General features: G+C 35.1%; 3 protein-coding genes and 1 non-coding gene across 5 annotated transcripts; 3 read left to right on the forward strand and 1 right to left on the reverse strand.

Annotated features, from left to right (window-relative positions):
• Positions 1–6,373: 6,373 nt before the first annotated feature.
• On the forward strand, positions 6,374–9,663 carry LOC149019328 (acyl carrier protein 1, chloroplastic-like). Of its 2 annotated transcripts, none has more exons than XM_089153357.1 (4): positions 6,374–6,714; positions 8,159–8,257; positions 8,865–8,987; positions 9,305–9,663. In XM_089153357.1, exons 1-4 carry the CDS (start codon positions 6,646–6,648, stop codon positions 9,431–9,433), a joined length of 420 nt encoding a protein of 139 aa, XP_089009483.1. In that variant the 5' UTR covers positions 6,374–6,645; the 3' UTR covers positions 9,434–9,663. The 2 variants fall into 2 exon arrangements, with proteins under 2 accessions (XP_089009483.1, XP_089009482.1); XM_089153356.1 differs by having other exon boundaries at positions 6,381–6,714; positions 8,156–8,257.
• Positions 9,664–11,385: 1,722 nt separating this feature from the next.
• LOC149019329 (U2 spliceosomal RNA) lies at positions 11,386–11,581 on the forward strand. Its single transcript, XR_016173312.1, has one exon. It is a non-coding gene; the product is annotated as a U2 spliceosomal RNA (small nuclear RNA).
• Positions 11,582–13,137: 1,556 nt separating this feature from the next.
• LOC149019330 (protein NETWORKED 3C-like) lies at positions 13,138–15,430 on the forward strand. Its single transcript, XM_089153359.1, has 2 exons — positions 13,138–13,228; positions 14,577–15,430. Exons 1-2 carry the CDS (start codon positions 13,138–13,140, stop codon positions 15,230–15,232), a joined length of 747 nt encoding a protein of 248 aa, XP_089009485.1. The 3' UTR covers positions 15,233–15,430.
• On the reverse strand, positions 15,141–16,662 carry AGP26 (arabinogalactan protein 26). Its single transcript, XM_089153358.1, has 2 exons — positions 16,159–16,662; positions 15,141–15,226 (listed from the first exon to the last, which is right to left on the reverse strand). Exons 1-2 carry the CDS (start codon positions 16,575–16,577, stop codon positions 15,208–15,210), a joined length of 438 nt encoding a protein of 145 aa, XP_089009484.1. The 5' UTR covers positions 16,578–16,662; the 3' UTR covers positions 15,141–15,207.
• Positions 16,663–17,444: the final 782 nt, after the last annotated feature.

Here is a 17,444-nt window from a genome sequence, read left to right on the forward strand (position 1 = left end):
ATTACCATCACGTCCCTATGGAGATTTTATATTACTTAAAAGTTAAAACTATTCTATCCTAATTTTTCTGTTTTTATGATTTTCCCAGTAATGTAAACTTCGAGGATAGAGGATAGTATTACCCTTAAAAAAACACACATTCAAAGATTGAGTTTGGATTAACAATCTATAAGGCATTGCCTTGGACTGTCCTTATGCTAACTACCTCCTTATCCGGCCAGTAATGACAATGAGATGGTTGTTAAAGTCCTTGCTTACTTAAATGCCTAGCATTATGTCCTTTTGTATTTTTGCACTCCTACATTGAAGAAGACACTTTATTAGGTTTAGATACTAACAATGAGATGGTTGTTGGCCAATTGGATCTACTTTTTGTTGGGGAAAAAAAAAATAAATCCATGGAGTAAGTTTTGAAAATATAAATGAAATAGGAGAACCAAGAGTTTAAGAGTGAGTGGATTTCGTTTATCAATAAGCAAAGCTACCAATTCCAGTTCCATTCGGATTACCCATTGGTCGAATTCCTAGCAATAGAAGCAAGAGAGCTAGCGATGACAAATGAATCTACAGGCTGTCATTTTTGTTAGGAGATATAATGCAGTTGTTTGGACGAAGGAAAATTTCGGACAAAAAGGGAAGACGAGCTCTTGTTCAAAGAAGGGATGAATGAATTGGTTTAGTGGCCAGAAATAAGGGGTGGTTATGTTGGGCATAAGTGCTCAACTGATGAGGAGAGGGTAGAAATTTTGAAAGCCACCAAACCTTAAACAAAGTAAACTTCATACAATTTGTAGCAAGAAAGTGTGTACGATAATTTAAAGACCTAATTTATTTGAATCAAATTAAAAAAAAAAATGATAAAGAGCGAGCTCAAATATCCTCAAGAATATCAGAAATTAAGAGTCAATGGAGTCTAGAGCATTGTTGAGGCTGCAATCACAGCCGAACAGTCTTTTGACAAGATAATGCATTTTTCAAGCCAGAGTCTAAAGCCAAGTTGGAAAGCATCTAACTCAACAGCAACTGCAAATAAACTTGAACGAAACATACCCTTGATAACAATAAAATTTGAACCAAAATCCCATTATAGACAACCTCTTCCACTAAACCGAGTTCTACTTTCTACCAAAAAAAAAAAAAAAACCGAGTTCTACTAGACCATATACTCTCTATCTCCTATCTTGAAAAACACCTAACAAACACAAATTTCTGTCTAGCATGGCTCCTATACTTACAAATGACTTGATCGAGACCAATTTTAATCATTCCATACGAAGGAGAAGAAAGATATAAAAAAAAATGAGAGGCATGGGACCCATGTCCTTAAACATATAGATTTTTTTATAAATTAATTAGAAAATCTCCACAATAATATGATGGGAAAGGGGTTCAAATTTGGTCAGCAGTTTTCTCAAGCAAAATGTGCTTTCCATCAAATGATTGGAATAAAGGAATAACAATCATTATTCACCTTATAGGGATAATCAAAAAGAAAATTGAAGACTTCGATTTGAAAAGGTCTTTTAGAGTTTGCAAAACTGCCTCAAAAGATGCCAACTCTCACATTCTCTCTTCTCTTCTTTTTGAAATCCATTTCTTTTTAATCATCAAATATGTGGCCCATGTAGTTGCTTGTTGAGAGCATGGTTGCTCTTGATGAATGTTAAATTTTCAAAATTTCAATAAGGTATATTTTCTTTTTCAATTACACTCGAGTTCAATCACTACTAGAAAGGAAAACTATAGAAGGGTCCAGTAGAAGATTTGTGAGCCACAGTTTCTACATTTGGAATTCCTTGGAAACCCATGGAATGCAAATGCACCACACTGCACTGAAAATGAATATGCAAATGGAGGTTACAGATACGGTCAAGAGGAAGAAACTTATAATATTGTAAATGACTTGTTCGGGGATTGAAATAGCCATGATTTAGTTTGCCCTGACGATCATGAAATGCTAACCCTACCCTTTCCTTAGCTCCTCTAAAGGCCATGTAGCAATTCAACTTAATAATGCCTTGTCTTGATGGCTTTTGACATTGCTTTAAACTGTGTTTGTTTGCTGGAATAAAGGTGGTGTGGGAAAGAAAAAAAGTGGAAAAATTCCTGAAAAAAACAATTTTTTTCTATTTTTCTATTTTTTCTAAAAGTGTATATTGTTTGGGTGCTTGGAGTGGAAAGTGAGGGTGAGGTGACAGTCCAACTTTCCCACCCTAATACTTTTTAAAACCCTACAAATTTGGTAGGATTTTGTGAAAAAAATTTTGAAAAGTAAAAAGTGGGACCCACTATTCTCATTTTTCCACAAAATTCTTTCTTTTCTTTTACTACACATGGGACCTACATATTTTTTTAACCACCTATTTTTTCCACTCTACCTTTACAAACAAACGCAACCTAAATAAGGAAATGTGCATTCCAAAATTCTTTAAGGGCCTGTTTGGTTACATGAATCTAGAGATTTCAAATCTCTGGATTCATGAATCTGAGAATTATACCCGTTTGGTTGTAAAAATCTCTAGATTCATGAAATCTACAGATTCACGTTTTTAGTGTAAAAAGGTGAATCTGTAGATTTATGGGTAAGAGGTGAAATCTAGAGATTTCAAAAAAGCTATACAATTGTACATTCACAAAAATCATGTCGATCAAATAAATTTTTAGGATGAATTCACAGATTTCATTCTACAACCAAACACTTAATTTTATAAATTATAACTCCATAGATTTGAAGTCTATAGATTTGAAATCTTTAGATATTTGAAATCTCCAGACTCATGTAACCAAACAGGCCCTAAAAGGCTCTTCAAGCCCGAGCATTTACCTCTTAAAAGGTTTGAGAACCATATAGCTTGTGAGAAGTGATGACTCCTTGGAATCAAGGCAAAGCCACTTATTTGAAAGTGTTGATTTTTTTATTGAACCACCCTTTAAGGTCCCAAGTTTTCTGTATTAAAAATAAAATAAAATGAGATGCACATCTTGGTTGACGGTTCCAACTTCCAACCTACTTTTCCAACTACTTGTCTTATTACTACAACTATAATACCGTTGCTAGAAGTTTCCAAGGAGTTCACCCAAAAAATACAGTTTGGAAGGAAGAAAAGGAAAATAAAATCCATGTGGGGGGTTTTTAATGATCTATATGTGTATCACATGATACTTAATTAACATTCAATTGTTTAGGTCTATTACCGACATCATCTATCAATTCTAAACTGTGGTTTGGTTTCAAAAATTTAATTTGAATGTTTAAAAATAGTCATATATTTTTGTTGAAAATTTGTAATTACTGGATCAATCCACCTAAACCTTCTAAGCTGATGAAACGCATTAAGTTCTTTTAATTTATTTCCTTTTATATTGATTCAATGTAATGCGTATATACACTAGAGAGGCTCCATTAAGCATATAACAAAGCTAAATAATCATATTATTGTAATTCAAAATAATGATTCTTATTTTTTATTTAAAAAAATTATCGATAACTCTTAAGCTGCGTTTGTTTGCAAAGGTGGGGTGAGAAGAAAAAAAAAACATGTGAGTCCTATATGCAGTAGGGTGAGGGAAATGAAAGGAAAGGAAATGAAAGGGTTTTGTGGAAAAGCAATAGTGGTGGGTCTCACTTTTTACTTTTCTCAACTTTTCCACAACTTCCCATCAAATATGTGGGGTTTTAAAATGACTTGGGGTGAGAAAATTAAGGAGTCACATCACTAGACAGGTTTCCTTGATTCAAGGAAACTTGTCTCTCACTTTCCCACCCCAAGCAACCAAACAATCTACCATTTTGGGATTTAAGAGAAAAGTAAGAAATCTACACTCTTTTCAAGAATTTTCCCACCCCACTTTTATTCCAGCAAACAAACGCAGCCTTAGTGAATAGATTGTGGGTTCGACTCTCACTTAAGCGTCTCCCTTGAAAATGTAGTCGAGGTAAGCGTAAGCTGACCGAGATGAACCTTAAGAAAAAAAAATCATCTGCAATTTGAGGATTTGGTTTAGATACTAAATCTTCTAAGTAAGAGATGAAAAGTTCAAATCTTCTCCTAGCCCGAACTTTGCCTCATATATATAAAAATTGTTCCTCTTATATATATAAATATATTCAAAATTTTATGTCTTTTCTTCTTTTTCTTCTTCTTTTTTTTTTTTTTTTTTTGGGATTAATAGCTTCTTATATACCGGGATGGGAATGGGAATATTAATGCCGCCGAATGGGTGCGCACCCAAGACCTCCCCATGTTGGGCCTTTAACCGCTTTACTAATCAACCATTGGCTATGACTAATTTTAGTGTGTGAAAATTGTGATTGGCATATGAAATATTTTTCTTGAAGGGTGCTATAGCAATTTAACTCTACGAGGTATGTCCACATATCATTTAGAAATTAATCTCTTTTTTTTGTTGTTTTTTTGTATTTTAAAATCATTCAACCAAAGAAGAATATTTTGAAATTAATATAATATTATAGAAACGTTTTACGCTATAATGAAGGGCAAAAGCTCACAAATTGGCCAATGGTAGGATAGACAAGCGGTTAACAACCCAACCTCTCATGGGGACTAATCAAGGCTAATTAGAGTGGTTTTTTTTTTTTCTTTTTTCTTTCTAATCATGATGGTCAGGGACTAAGTTTGATGCGTAAAGTCAAAGATCATAGATTTTAGGCTCATCAAGATGAAGACTAAGCTAGATACTTTGGGTTTGAAAATGCAAATGCGACTTGACCCTTCTAGAGCCCTAATGATGAGGCTTGGGAAATTCAAACCCGTATTTGACTACCAAGGTAAAGAGGATAACCCCTTTTTACGCTTTCTATACGGTCCATTTAGGAATTTGAACTACAACTTGTTTACAATCAAACTCTACAACTTGTTGATACTTTTAACTATAACTCAAAACTCTTCTTGGTCGATTGGAGATAAGATCAAACGAGGATAGAGCTAGTTACGATGGATTTGAATTTGAATTTGAATTCAGAGACTTAATCTTTACCGTTATCCTTCACTTTCACGGTTGTTGAATCGAAATATTTTTATAAGCTACCAATCCAAAATTATATATCTGAGCCAATGCAAAGTTGGTTGACTGATAAGATACCATACCTCTTAGTAAAAAGATTGTGAAATTCAATCCTCGCAAATGACATATGTAATATCTCGTTAATAGCATATTCATAAAAATTATTGGGTAATTTTCATCTGGACCTCCTGAGGTTTGGTCTAGGTCACTTTTAGTATAGTTTAAGTTTTCTTTTGCGTATGGTTTCCTTGTGGTTTTAAAAAATGATTAAATGAGAACAAGCTTAATAGAAACTGTTAGTTTAATAATTTTTGTGACTAAAATACCCTTTCTCTTTTTTTCGATTTAATTTTTTTTCTTTTTAATAAGTTTATTTCTTTTATTCAAAGAATAAATGTAAAAATCTAAAAGAATCTCTTTAACACCACTGGTATTTCCTTGCCGTTCTCTCCATCTTCTTCGTTTCGGTCAAGAATAGCTGCTCATAATCCAATCTATCAAAAACTCATAATTTCCCACAATTTGTTTTTTATAAAAATTAGTAACTATTTTCCAATCTATCAAAAACTCATAATTTCCCACAATTTATTTTTTATAAAAATTAGTAACTATTTTGCCTTTACAAAATGCAAACTAAGTGTTGTTGAAACAACAATTAGAAGACATTTTAAATGAGCAATAGTCATGTATTATCAAGATAAAATATTATTATAAGTATAAATTAAGTCTAATATTGATTCCCCATACATTTTTTTTCTTCTCTCGCTCTACTTTCTCATTCTAAATATAAGCTGTGAGAATAATATAAAGAGGAATATCAATGATAAATTTTCTAATGCAAGGAACTAAGACATAGGAGAAAACTAATTTGGTAAATATATATTGAACATAAAACTTTTAGATTTTTTTTTAAAAATTTTAAATCATAAAATCATGTTGATCATAGGCCTTTTAGATATTTTAGATTTTAAAAATAAATAACATAATTTGAATTTCTAAAAGAAGATATAGGTTTTTTTTTGTTTGCTAAAGCCGGTTTTCAAGGCTTTGCCTTGACTAATCCGGTGTTAAATCGGGATCGCACACCTAGCTTTGATGGGGTGAGTCTTCCAGTGGGAATTTTTTACGTCCACAAGGTTTTGATACCGGAACATTGCTTGAGCAGGACCAAGCTGCTTACCATTTAGACCAACCCCGTCGGTAGATATAAATATTTTTTTATTCTTGAAATGTTTACTAAGAAAACAAATATATATGTAATATCTCGCTAATAGAATGTTTATAAAAATTATTTATGTGAGGGATTGGACCCAGTGGGCTTAATGGACGGAACAATTTTGACGTAGAAACCTAAAAATGTGTTCCGGCAGACCAAACCCGTCAAAGGTCTCTATTCTGGTTCGCACAAGGCGGCATCGCATACCAGATTCGATGATAACAAAGCGAAAATGCCTGATATAAATAGAGATGAATCAGATTCGTTCACTTGCATCAATTCTACCAGCTCTCTAACACTCCCACCCACTTGCAAACACTATCTTCGTGTTCTCCGTCTTTTGCTCTTTCTTCTCTTCGTCTTCTCTCTTTTGCTTTCTCGGATTTCTCCGTCAGATTTGATCAATGGCTTCTTCCATAGCAGGAATGTCGCTTTCTGCTCCTTCTAGGTCGCTTTCCTTCCAGCAAAGCCAGGTAATATTCTTTTAGATCTGAAGCATCTTGTGCCTCATGTTGTTCTCTTTGGATTCTCATTTTTTCTCGTCTTAATTGTTTCCATCTTTTGATTCTGGATCTGATGTCTTCTTCAATTTGGTTAACTGAAGTAGAAAGGATTGATGCTCTAGATTTCTTTGCGTTTGCCTGTTCTTGATCTGAATTATGTGTTCTGTGCTTAGCGCGATTTGATGAGTTAGTTGATCGATCTGATTTACCATCTCGGATTTGGTCTTGCTTGTGTTTGGGATTCCCGCTGAGTGATCTAGTAACTTGGAATCTACTAATATTACTGTTGACCTTGTTTGAATGTTGATCTATGCCATGAGTAATCTCTGGGTGCTGGTAGATCTTGTCACTGCAGTGTCGGCTGTACTTTTGTAAGACCTTTTATGATCTAGGGTTAGTTTTACACAGTCTATTCGTTCATGACTTTTGAGTTTGGTGCATTTTTGTCTACTGAAAAGCAATACTGTGTTAAGTCTATTGGAGAGAGAAATCAACGCCCATGACTAAATTCGTTGGGCATCGACTAAATAAGTTCACTCACTTTCGCAACACTGCTGGATTCATTTTGTATTCCTCACTTGTTAACAGAACACGCACATCAAACTAGCGGAATCAGCAAGTGCAAGCTGCTTGCTCTTTCTATATCGTGCTGGTTGTTTATGTATAGCTTGTGAGGTGGTGTTTTGTCGGTGAGTAGTTGATGAGTCACCCGAAAGAGACCTGCCTTGGTCATTTTCCAGAGAGGGAAAAGAGTATCCAAGGGAATTTATAATCCCCTAGGTAGTGGCATGAGTTGTGACAAAAATAACATCGGATACTGGTTCTGTCCATCCATCGGCTTAATTTGGTGAATCACTTGTGTACAAAATAATTTTCCTTTTATTTGTATACATGCGTTTACATATATAGCAAACCCTTTCCCCTCCCTTTCCTCCCTACTCCAGTAAAATAGATTTTGTTTTGGTGAAGATCCAATAAAATATATTTTTCTTCTTGAAAAGTCAAACTCAAAAATTATGAATTATTGTTAATGGTCCAAATAACAGAATATCTATGCCATTAAATTTGCCTGAAAAAAAGAATTATGTATATAACACATTGTATTAAAGTTCCCCTTAACCAATTCCTTGGGTAAATGTTTAAAGTTGTAGCACGAGAGAGTTTCAATCATGATACATTTATTGGAGTGGAAAGAGAAAAAGAACTTTTAGCATACCTAGACAATTGTGTTGTTTAGTTGTCCCATCTTCAAGTGTAACATAACTAGATGATATTGTTATTCATTTGTTATCAATTTTCTAGTGCCAACTCATGTACTGATGCAAGTTGTTGAATTTGCATTTCATTTGTTATCAACTTTCTAGTGTCAACTTATGTACTGATGCAAGTTATTGTTATTGAATTTCTACAGCAGGCAACAACTAAGTTTTCTGGTCTGAAGTCAGTCTCTCTTTTCACTCAGAGGAAAAGCTTTTCATCACTTGGGTTGAGATCATTCCGGGTTTCCTGTGCTGTATGTTTCTCAACCATGATTGCATTTTCATTTCTGTTTCCTCTGTGCTTCAGTGTATAATATGGGCTTTGCATGTTGTACATCTGCTAATGCATGCCAAGGTAGATAGATCAGAATTGTTTTAGTGTTACAGTGGTACCTGTAAATGGTAGCCTGTACACAAGAATAATCAAAATTTCTTACATGGCTCGATATCACTTTATGAATGTACTGGTACAATATATTCAATGTAGCATGCATATTAGTTCATCTTCTCCTAAAAGAAGAACCGCGCTGCAGTGCAGTGGGATTTGCTGATGCATTTCTATCCAGTCGGTCCATCTTGGAAAAGTATATGTTGACTATCCAGTGACTTGGTTTCCTCTATGGGTAAAAACACACAATTCCCATCCAGAGTTTCCTTAGTTAACTTGGATTGGGAGTTCAAGTTGGTGTAACATTTTGAATAGTATGGATTATCTGAGGCTGGGGAGAGAACACCACAATGGTGGTATTCTTCACCATGATATTCCCCTGGATAGAATTTATAGGGGAACAAGATGAGTTGTGTTCCAGTATTTGGTTTGATTATGCAATCTGTTATTGATGTGATAATGTCTTTGTGCAGGCTAAACCAGACACAGTTAAAAAGGTGTGTGACATAGTGAAGAAGCAGTTGGCGTTGCCTGAAGACTCTACTGTCACTGGTGAATCCAAATTTGCTGAACTTGGAGCTGATTCTCTTGACACGGTATGCAAATTCCAATCAACAAGCTCCTTTTTTTTTCATATCGCTGACCTGGTATGAACCTACTGATTTCCAATGCTGCAATGGATACAATGGCTTTGCTGTCACTGGTTATGCTGCTTAAATCACGATCATTTAATTTTACAAAGCACTTCCTGTTCTTCAATTCGAGGAACAGTTGCTTTAATTTGATCGTCTTCATCTGTTTTCCCTTCATAGTAGTAAAATTGCCTTCTAGCATTTGACGATTTTGCTGTCGTCTTAAATTACCAAGTGCTAGCTTGATTATTGATCTGATTAGACCTGGAAATTTGGTGTAGGTTGAAATTGTGATGGGACTTGAAGAGGCATTTGGGATCAGTGTGGAGGAAGAGAACGCCCAGGCCATCGCTTCTGTTCAAGATGCTGCAGATCTGATCGAGAAGCTGGTCGAGACCAAAAGTGCTTGATATGGGTGTAATGGATAAAAGTCCAACACACTCCAATTTTTCCCCGTAAAACAAGAAACTCTTTTGAGTTGCCAATCAAGACAAGCTAGTGATGGATTCGTGCCTCAACAATGTTATGAAATCATGTACTTTTCTTATATTTTTCTTTTTTCCTTTTGAGTCGATCAGTTAAATCTTTTAATAACACTGATCTTTTAATAACACTGTTAAGGTTTGTTATTCTACTGAAATTTCTCCATCTTCAAAAAAAAAAACGCACGTATCATATTTTCTGTTGATGATCCATTTTGATCTCTGTATCAAGTTGGTTTGGCACAGAATGGACAAACATGAGTGCCATCAAGTGCACTAAGGCTCACCTGGATTAGAAGTTGAATAAGCGAATGGAACTACCATTCTTATAAACTAATCATCTTTATCCATTAATGATCTACAGTTCTAATAAAATACACATCCATTTGTTGGGTTAAAACATATTACTAGAAATAACCTTAAAATAAGTGTCGTATTTGTGTTTCTCATAATCTTTTCGGGGAACTTGATAGCATGATTAGTCATTTTATTAATTCAGGAAACACCAGCCTCAAGCATCAAGGGCTTCTTTTTCCTTTGCAACTTCTGGGTTTTCCAGGTGTTCATTCCAATTAGGTACGTTTATTTGTTTTTGGTAAACGAATTAAGTATGTTTCTTGAGGACTTAGCTTTTGCATAGATACAGTTGATGCAAATGGGTGTTGCATCATATAGAGTCAGTGAAGCAAAGAATCAAGAACGTATGCACGTCAACCTAGGATGGAGGGAAGTAGTCAGACGTGTGAATATGTTAGTTAAACGGTTCTAAATATCTACTGTCAGATCTATTAATTAAATCTAAATCGTCTAATAAATTTTTTATTTTTCTTCCTATTATTTATATGTTATTTAAATTAACTATCTATTCTACAAAAAAAAAAAAAAAATTAACCCGTTATCATTCTCTATTTCTTCATATGTTCCTCCTCCATCGGTTTTGCTGAAAACTCTTTCATAAAAAAGTTAGAAAACCACACATTCCCTCACTATAGAAAACCAAAAAAATGGACAAAAATAAGAAAGAGAACAGAGAAATACCTAAGGGCTTGTTTGGTTATTTGAGTTTGGAGATTTCAAAAACCTAGAGATTTTAAATCTATGGAGTTATGGTTCATTTAAAATTAATTGTTTGGTTAGCCTAAATCTTTGGAATGAAATCTCATAGATTCATCATAAAAAAATATTTATGGAGCTATGATTCAAATATTTAATGTTTTTATAGTTGAAATTGAGATTATGCTTGACTTTAATGGCCTAATGCTCAACTCACCAACTTTATTAAGAAGAGTGATAGGGTTGCCATTTCTTCAGATTGTAGTATATACTTTGTATTAAGTTTAATACAATTTTCCATTTCTCTCAAAAAAATAATAATAATAATAATAATAATAATAATGATGGAAGTATAAGTGGTAGATTTAGACACATTTAAAAATAATTTAAAAACCAAAATTAGGCCAGTATTCTAAGAACATCTCTTTTATTGAATTGGCCATGAAAGATCTAGTCTTTTTGGTAGAAACTAGATAGTTTTATTAGCACTTACACAGTTAGACCTACAATATTCAATATTTTGGTTTTGGATACTCATGAATTCAAGCGACATGGACATATCTATTTATTAATATCCTTTAATAGACCCATGCAATTGGGATCTTCCTCCCTTGAGTACCTTCATATGTGGTGATGAAAAATCAACTTAGGGTTTTCCTGGACTAGATACGTATGAACACATCCACACATATGCAAACGTATATATATACGCTCACACGTATTCTCTCTCACACAAAGCAAGGGAAGGCTTAATCCCACATCGGCTAGAGAGGCATGAGAATGGACTAAGAGAGTTATAAAATAAAATTTCAGATTTCATTCAATGCATACCTTTCTCGGCCTTTTGGCTAAGATCAAGTGTAGTATCTGTTCTTATCAGTTTAATATCTGATACGTGGATCATCGATCCACATGATATTAAATTAATTTTTCTTGGGGGAGGTCCCACCACAATAGCTTGCTATTGGGGTCCTCATGCGTCGCCTTTGTATTGCACTATTGCATGGGCCTGGCGCGTCCCACCAATGTTAATTTGAAAATTTCGACGGCCACACTAGAGATTGCACGTCATCTGAGAATTCACCATTAAATTTAGATTATTCTTGCTAAATGCGAAATTTAAAGAAAGCCTATAATTAGTTAAAATTCAAATTCAAGATTGATCATTAGCAAATATGTTTTGTCAGTACACATGGCTAACCTCAATGGTTCACTTGATCAAAGACTAAGGCCTCAATAATCTCTAAACCATGCCTCATCACATACAGACTCAAGAGATACTGGATTAATGTCTATGTAATGTAAGTTTCACTGATGAGCAGCGATGAGGAATACCACTTTTTTCCCCCCGGATTGTCAACTTCAGATTTTATTGGGCAGATTCTATATGTAGGGAAAAAGTTCATGATTTTTTTTCTACTCGAAGTGAGGTTTGCCTAGCAGCTACACCTTAGTCTGTTTTTTTGCTTGTTTTTGGGGTTTTGTGGGTTCAGTTATGTGTACTTAATTGATTTACATCTTCAGAAACGCAATTTTTAACATACAATTTAAATATAAGGCAGAGCTTCGCTCCTAACCCAAGCAAATTTAACTTTTGACCTCATACTATAGGAGGAATTAGTGTTTCAGTTTTTGCCAACAAAGCAACCTTTGGAGTTATGTGTAGGGAAAAAAAGTTATTTCAATTTCTGAAACAAAAGTAAGGACACATGAAGATGCATGCTCTTAGCCTGCAAGGTTAACCCTCTTGTGGGAAAGAGCCATTTCAGATTCCATCCTTAATTTCCGACCAAAAAAGGTTCCATCCTTAATTTGAACGTTAGGTTTTGCCAACCCATTTTCATAATTTCTTCTTCCTCGCGCCAATTGGGTTTGGTCGCAAAGCTTTCCAATTCGAAAAATGGAAATAATTCGAAAAGGAAAAAAACACACTCCCCCAAATATTTTCTACTTCTTACCAAAAAATGTTTTCTTTCTAACTACTCCGCACTTGCAGTGCAGCTTTATCTCCTCGTTCTTTCTCTGCGACCAACTAAGAGAGAGAGAGAGAGAGAGAAGAACAAGGTATGCTCTTCATTTTGGTCTTGGATCATCTTCTTTCGTTCATTCTTAGCTACATTGCCCAGAAGCTTAAAAATGGTTCTCTTATGCTTAGACCCCTATAGAAATTTCCATTTTCTATCCATTTGCTATGTCCTGTTATTCATTCTTTCATTTCTAGTACTTACAAGGAACAGATTGTGAATTCCTAATCAGCCATAGATTGCTGGAATACTCTCTTCTCTGTACTTAGAAGCAGAGCTAGGAAAAGGGTAAATGTAAATTAACTACCTTAGTTTGTCCCTTGATTGTTAAGTTTTAGCTCTCCCTATTTCATATCCTCCTTTCCAATTGTTTCTAGAATGAGAGAGTAGAAGATGATGGAGACTGTAGAAACAAAAAATGTGTCCGTAATGTGGTTCAAATTAGAAATTAGAATCACTCTGGATGAAGAAACCAAAAAACCCTGATTAATGTGTCCCTACAAGGTCACTAGCACCTTCTGATTCTTTTTTGATTGGTTCTTATTGACAGAGAAGATGGTGTTACTGAAGAAGGTATCTCATTCTTGGTGGTTCGACAGTCACAGCAGGCCAAGAAACTCTCAAGGGATCCATTTTAGCCTTTCAGGTATCATCTCCATATTTTTTTTTTTTTTGGGTTTGTCAACCCTGGTTTCCAAGGCTTTGCCCTGATTAATTCGGTGTTCGACCCGGGTAGCACACCTGGCTGTGGTGGGTGAGTCTCCCAGCGAAAATTTTTTGTATCCACAAGGTTTCGATACCGGAACTTTGCTTAAGCGGACCAAGCTGCTTACCACTTGGACCAACATCTCCATTACCCTTCACAAAAGTAATTTATTTATGACTTACCTCTGTTGCCCTTTATCATTTGAACTCCATTAGTTAAGTGATAATTTGGCATTTATATTTATTTAAAGATTTCAAAATAACCCTACGGTTTTAGGTTACATATTTACACTTATATTAATTATTTACTACCCTTAATAATTAGAAGAAAAAAAATTAATCCTAAATAAAGAAAGAAAAAAGGAAAAACTCGTCTTCTCCTCTTACCCTATTCAACAAGAAAAAAAATTCTTCCTTTTTCTCGGGATGACCGACCCTTAGCTCAACTCCTTCTTGTCCCTTGATAAAACCTAAAACCGAGATTCAAAATATAAGATAATATAAAAAATGGTAATTTCTTATTTTTTAGCTTTTATACAGTTACTTTTTAATTTGATGTTATTTTTTAGTTTTTGTTACTAACATTCGAACTTAATGTAATTAATTTTAGGAAGTTTCTGCTTTCAATAAATTTTTATTTATTTACTGCCTAATTTGACCTTATCATTTTAGGAAGTTCATTTTTTTTTTACCAAAGATAACATAATTTATGAAGTTTTTTTCTTGGAATCCAAATGATTAAAATACAAGTATAAATTTGGTATTTCATATGTTTTTTTTTTTCTTTTCTAAATGAGAATGATATTGTCTTTTAGTTTCCTTATTTTGAAAACATAAAATAGTGTAATGATCTCTTAATACCCTTAGAATTGAAGGGGCAATAGTAATTTCATAAAGAGCAAGATCTTTTTAGTAATTAACCTATAGTACATTGGGCAACAGTAATTATCCTTATTATTTTTTTACATCACCAACACAACTCTTCACTATTAGTAATTCATTTGACCTTGAAGATGCTGACCAACGGTTAGACATGGTAGGGCCTTGCAACAGCAAGGTTGGGGATCTTAAAGTAGTTTCTCTTGATAATGATTTCTAATGAATGAAACCATCAGATTATGATGATATTCAAATTAGTAATGAAAACTTTGACCAGATTGATGATTCATATATCTGACTTTAAACCACAGTTTCATAAACTAGTAATGTTTACCCTCCCACAATTCAAACTAATAATGTGACAACCGACTTGCTGAATTTAATGATTCATGTCTATCCTACTTGAGCAGATGTAGATGAGAGAATGAAGGCAATGCTGGAATTGATTGAGGAAGATGATGATGCCAACACCTTCACTCAGCGAGCTGAGAAGTATTACAAGAAGCGACCAGAACTCATAAACTTATTGGAAGATTTCTACCGTGCCCACCGTTCCTTGGCTGAGAGGTTCGACCAGCTCAAATCAGACACTAGAACCCATCTACCAATGCCCTTGGATTCTTCTCATCTCCATGCCCTGTACCGGTTTCAGAGATTGACAAACCCTGATGAGGAATCCTATGACAGCTCCTTGGGGACCATTGAGTCACAAGAGTTTGGCGAATCTGAAGTTGATGACCCCAAGCCAGAGGACGTTTCAGGCAAAGATAAGGATAGTGAAGTGATGAATTTATTGAAGGCTGAAATAGAAAGACTTAAGGAAGAGAACAGGATTCAGAAAGCCCAGCTGATGGAAAGAGATGAAGAAAAGAGGGAAGTCATAAGACAACTGAGCTTAGCTTTGGATATCTTGAAGGAGGAAAATACTAATTTGAAGAAGCATCTTGCTAAGCAGTCTTCATCAGCAAAAGGGGTTTCCTTCGAACTAAACAAACTAAAAGAAGTTTTTCTGGGTAAACTATTTGGAGGACCTTCAGTGCCTCAAACTAGACTTGTACCCCTGTGAAGAGAAAAAGTAACATTCAAACCATGGCGAATAAGCATGGTGAGTAAATGTATTCATAGAGCAAATCAAGAAAACAATATATGATAAGATAGGGACAGAAAGATTTGTGTTAGCTTGGAACTTTGATTTGCCTATCGAATTCTCTCTCTTAGATTGTGTGTAAAGTTCTACCCATTTGATAATCTTTGAAGTTGCGTTCTCCTGTGTAAAGTTCTACCCATTTTGATAATCTTTAAAAAAAAGGCTTCTATGATCTGTTCGGCTTATCTTATTAACAGGGTGAGCTCTTAAAAAGTTTTCTCTACTAGCCTTGGCTTTCTAGCTTGGTGGGTTTTGGATTCGCCTATTTCTACTTAGTGGGTTCTTAAAGTTCCTAGTCATTAACGTTTAAAAATAGTGAAAGGTGTCTGTTCTTTAAGTTCTGTCCATTGGACTAATGCTGCTAGCTAAGTGGGGTCTCAAGGCTCCCACTCATTTGCTAATCTTTCTATGTGGGTTCTAATTAAGGCATTCCAGAAGATAAAACTTGGAGTATTTTAATGAGAGAAAAAAGAAAAGGAAATCTGGTTCAGGCAGTAATTGAACTGTCGATAACTCCAATGACTGAAGGATTAAACCAAATAATGCAGCAAACGAGTAGTTTCTGGGTTTCTTCTACAACTCTTCCAACATTTGAATGATAGAACACCTAATAAAATCAAGCCAATTTCACTGTAAAACTACAAGAGAGAGAGGAATTTCTTTTTGGCCAAAGTTGTGAAGGAAATAATGACATTATAATATATCGCAATACAGAGTAGCTAATTCCACTAGCGACATTATTGACAGAAAAATTCAGAAAAGAAAGAAAGGAAAAAGGAAAATCTACAAGCATTAAGCAAAAAAGTAGAACAAATAATTAAGTTCTCATCCACGCATTAACTCACTTCGCCAAAAGCTGCGCAAACCAGAAAATCCAGAACAGCACCAAGCTCAGAGAAACAAGTGAATTAGGCAAGAAAGAGATGGAAGAAGACATGGGTTGAGGAGCAGGTGAGATAGCAAAGCCAGCAGGAGCTGCAGCGGCCATATCGTCTGGATTTGGAGGGCTGGGACTGGAAGGAATGGTGGGTATGGAAGAACCTGTTGGTGAAGGCACAGAACCACCAGGTAATAAAGGTGTAACATCAGGGGATAACGCCGGAGTAGCAGCTGCCGGCGACTCTGCGAAGTAAGAAGGCGCCGCAGAAATGGTTGAAGCTGCTAATTTTAGGTGAGGAGAAGAAGAAGAAGAGTAAGAGGAAACTGAAGGTGAAGTGAACAAGGCCATGGTAAGCAGCAAGATGAAGCAAAAAGTGGAAGCCATTAATGATGATGATGATTGAAATCAAAACCTCTTTTCTCTAAGAAGAGAGAAAAATTGTAATTAATGGGTTTGTGTGAATTGTCAAAAGAGAGGAGACGAGGAGGGGGAAGAAGCTCAGAAGCCCAGTAGAGCATAATAGTGACATGATGAGGAGGAAAAGAAAGGTTAAAAGGGTTGAGACAGAAAGGGATCTTGGCATGATCGAGGCCACGTGGTGTTAGATAATTAGGTGGTGGTGGAAGAAACACAGCTTGGCATCTTGAAATTGTTATGGCTAACTGGCTAAGTGACAAGATTGGCGTTTCCTTTCTCTGTTTTTGTGTGTGTTTGTGTGGGGAACTGTGGATCCGTGATGCGTGAGATGAGCAGCAGAGGAAGAACTGCAGCTGGCAAGCAAATGCTAACACCAAGGCAGCCACAAAGCTCTGCAAGTTGTGGTTTTGAGTTGACAAAAGGTGTGCGAGGACTATAGGGTGGTGAGTTATATAATTTATTTTAAATCATTTCTGAATACTATTATGGGAATGGGGGAATCTTGACTGTTTTGTGTTTAACTGGACCCATTCTGGTTTATAAGTCTTAAATGGGGTAATGAAAAAGGTTGAAAAAACACTTCCAGTCAATCTATTTCTATTTCATTAGCTTTAAAGCTTTTGAAGCATTTATCAAGTACTTAATATATTTGGTATCAGAACCGATCCACGTTTGAAATATGGAAAAGTATATGTAAGAGAACAGCATCAAAGTATCCGATGCGTATCAATTTGTATGGACCGTATCGGGTTCTTCTATAAATTGTATTAAAAAAACCTCTTATTATGGTTCTGGGCATCTTCATGCTTTCAGTTTCTTATCCTCTACTTCTGG

Source organism: Hakea prostrata, chromosome 4 (genome assembly GCF_041222555.1).
Source record: "Hakea prostrata isolate BN-2017 chromosome 4, UWA_Hpros_2, whole genome shotgun sequence".
Classification (NCBI taxonomy): domain Eukaryota; kingdom Viridiplantae; phylum Streptophyta; class Magnoliopsida; order Proteales; family Proteaceae; genus Hakea; species Hakea prostrata.

What these genes read in the sequence shown, in the direction of transcription:
- LOC149019328 (XM_089153356.1), top strand. Translation starts at nt 6,646, where the DNA reads ATGGCTTCTTCCATAGCAGGAATGTCGCTTTCTGCTCCTTCTAGGTCG. An exon ending in CATTCCGGGTTTCCTGTGCT is followed by an intron (nt 8,258 to 8,864) that starts GTATGTTTCTCA and finishes GTCTTTGTGCAG; the next exon opens with GCTAAACCAGACACAGTTAA. An exon ending in GAGCTGATTCTCTTGACACG is followed by an intron (nt 8,988 to 9,304) that starts GTATGCAAATTC and finishes AATTTGGTGTAG; the next exon opens with GTTGAAATTGTGATGGGACT.
- LOC149019330 (XM_089153359.1), top strand. Translation starts at nt 13,138, where the DNA reads ATGGTGTTACTGAAGAAGGTATCTCATTCTTGGTGGTTCGACAGTCAC. An exon ending in GATCCATTTTAGCCTTTCAG is followed by an intron (nt 13,229 to 14,576) that starts GTATCATCTCCA and finishes CTACTTGAGCAG; the next exon opens with ATGTAGATGAGAGAATGAAG.
- AGP26 (XM_089153358.1), bottom strand. Translation starts at nt 16,577, where the DNA reads ATGGCTTCCACTTTTTGCTTCATCTTGCTGCTTACCATGGCCTTGTTC.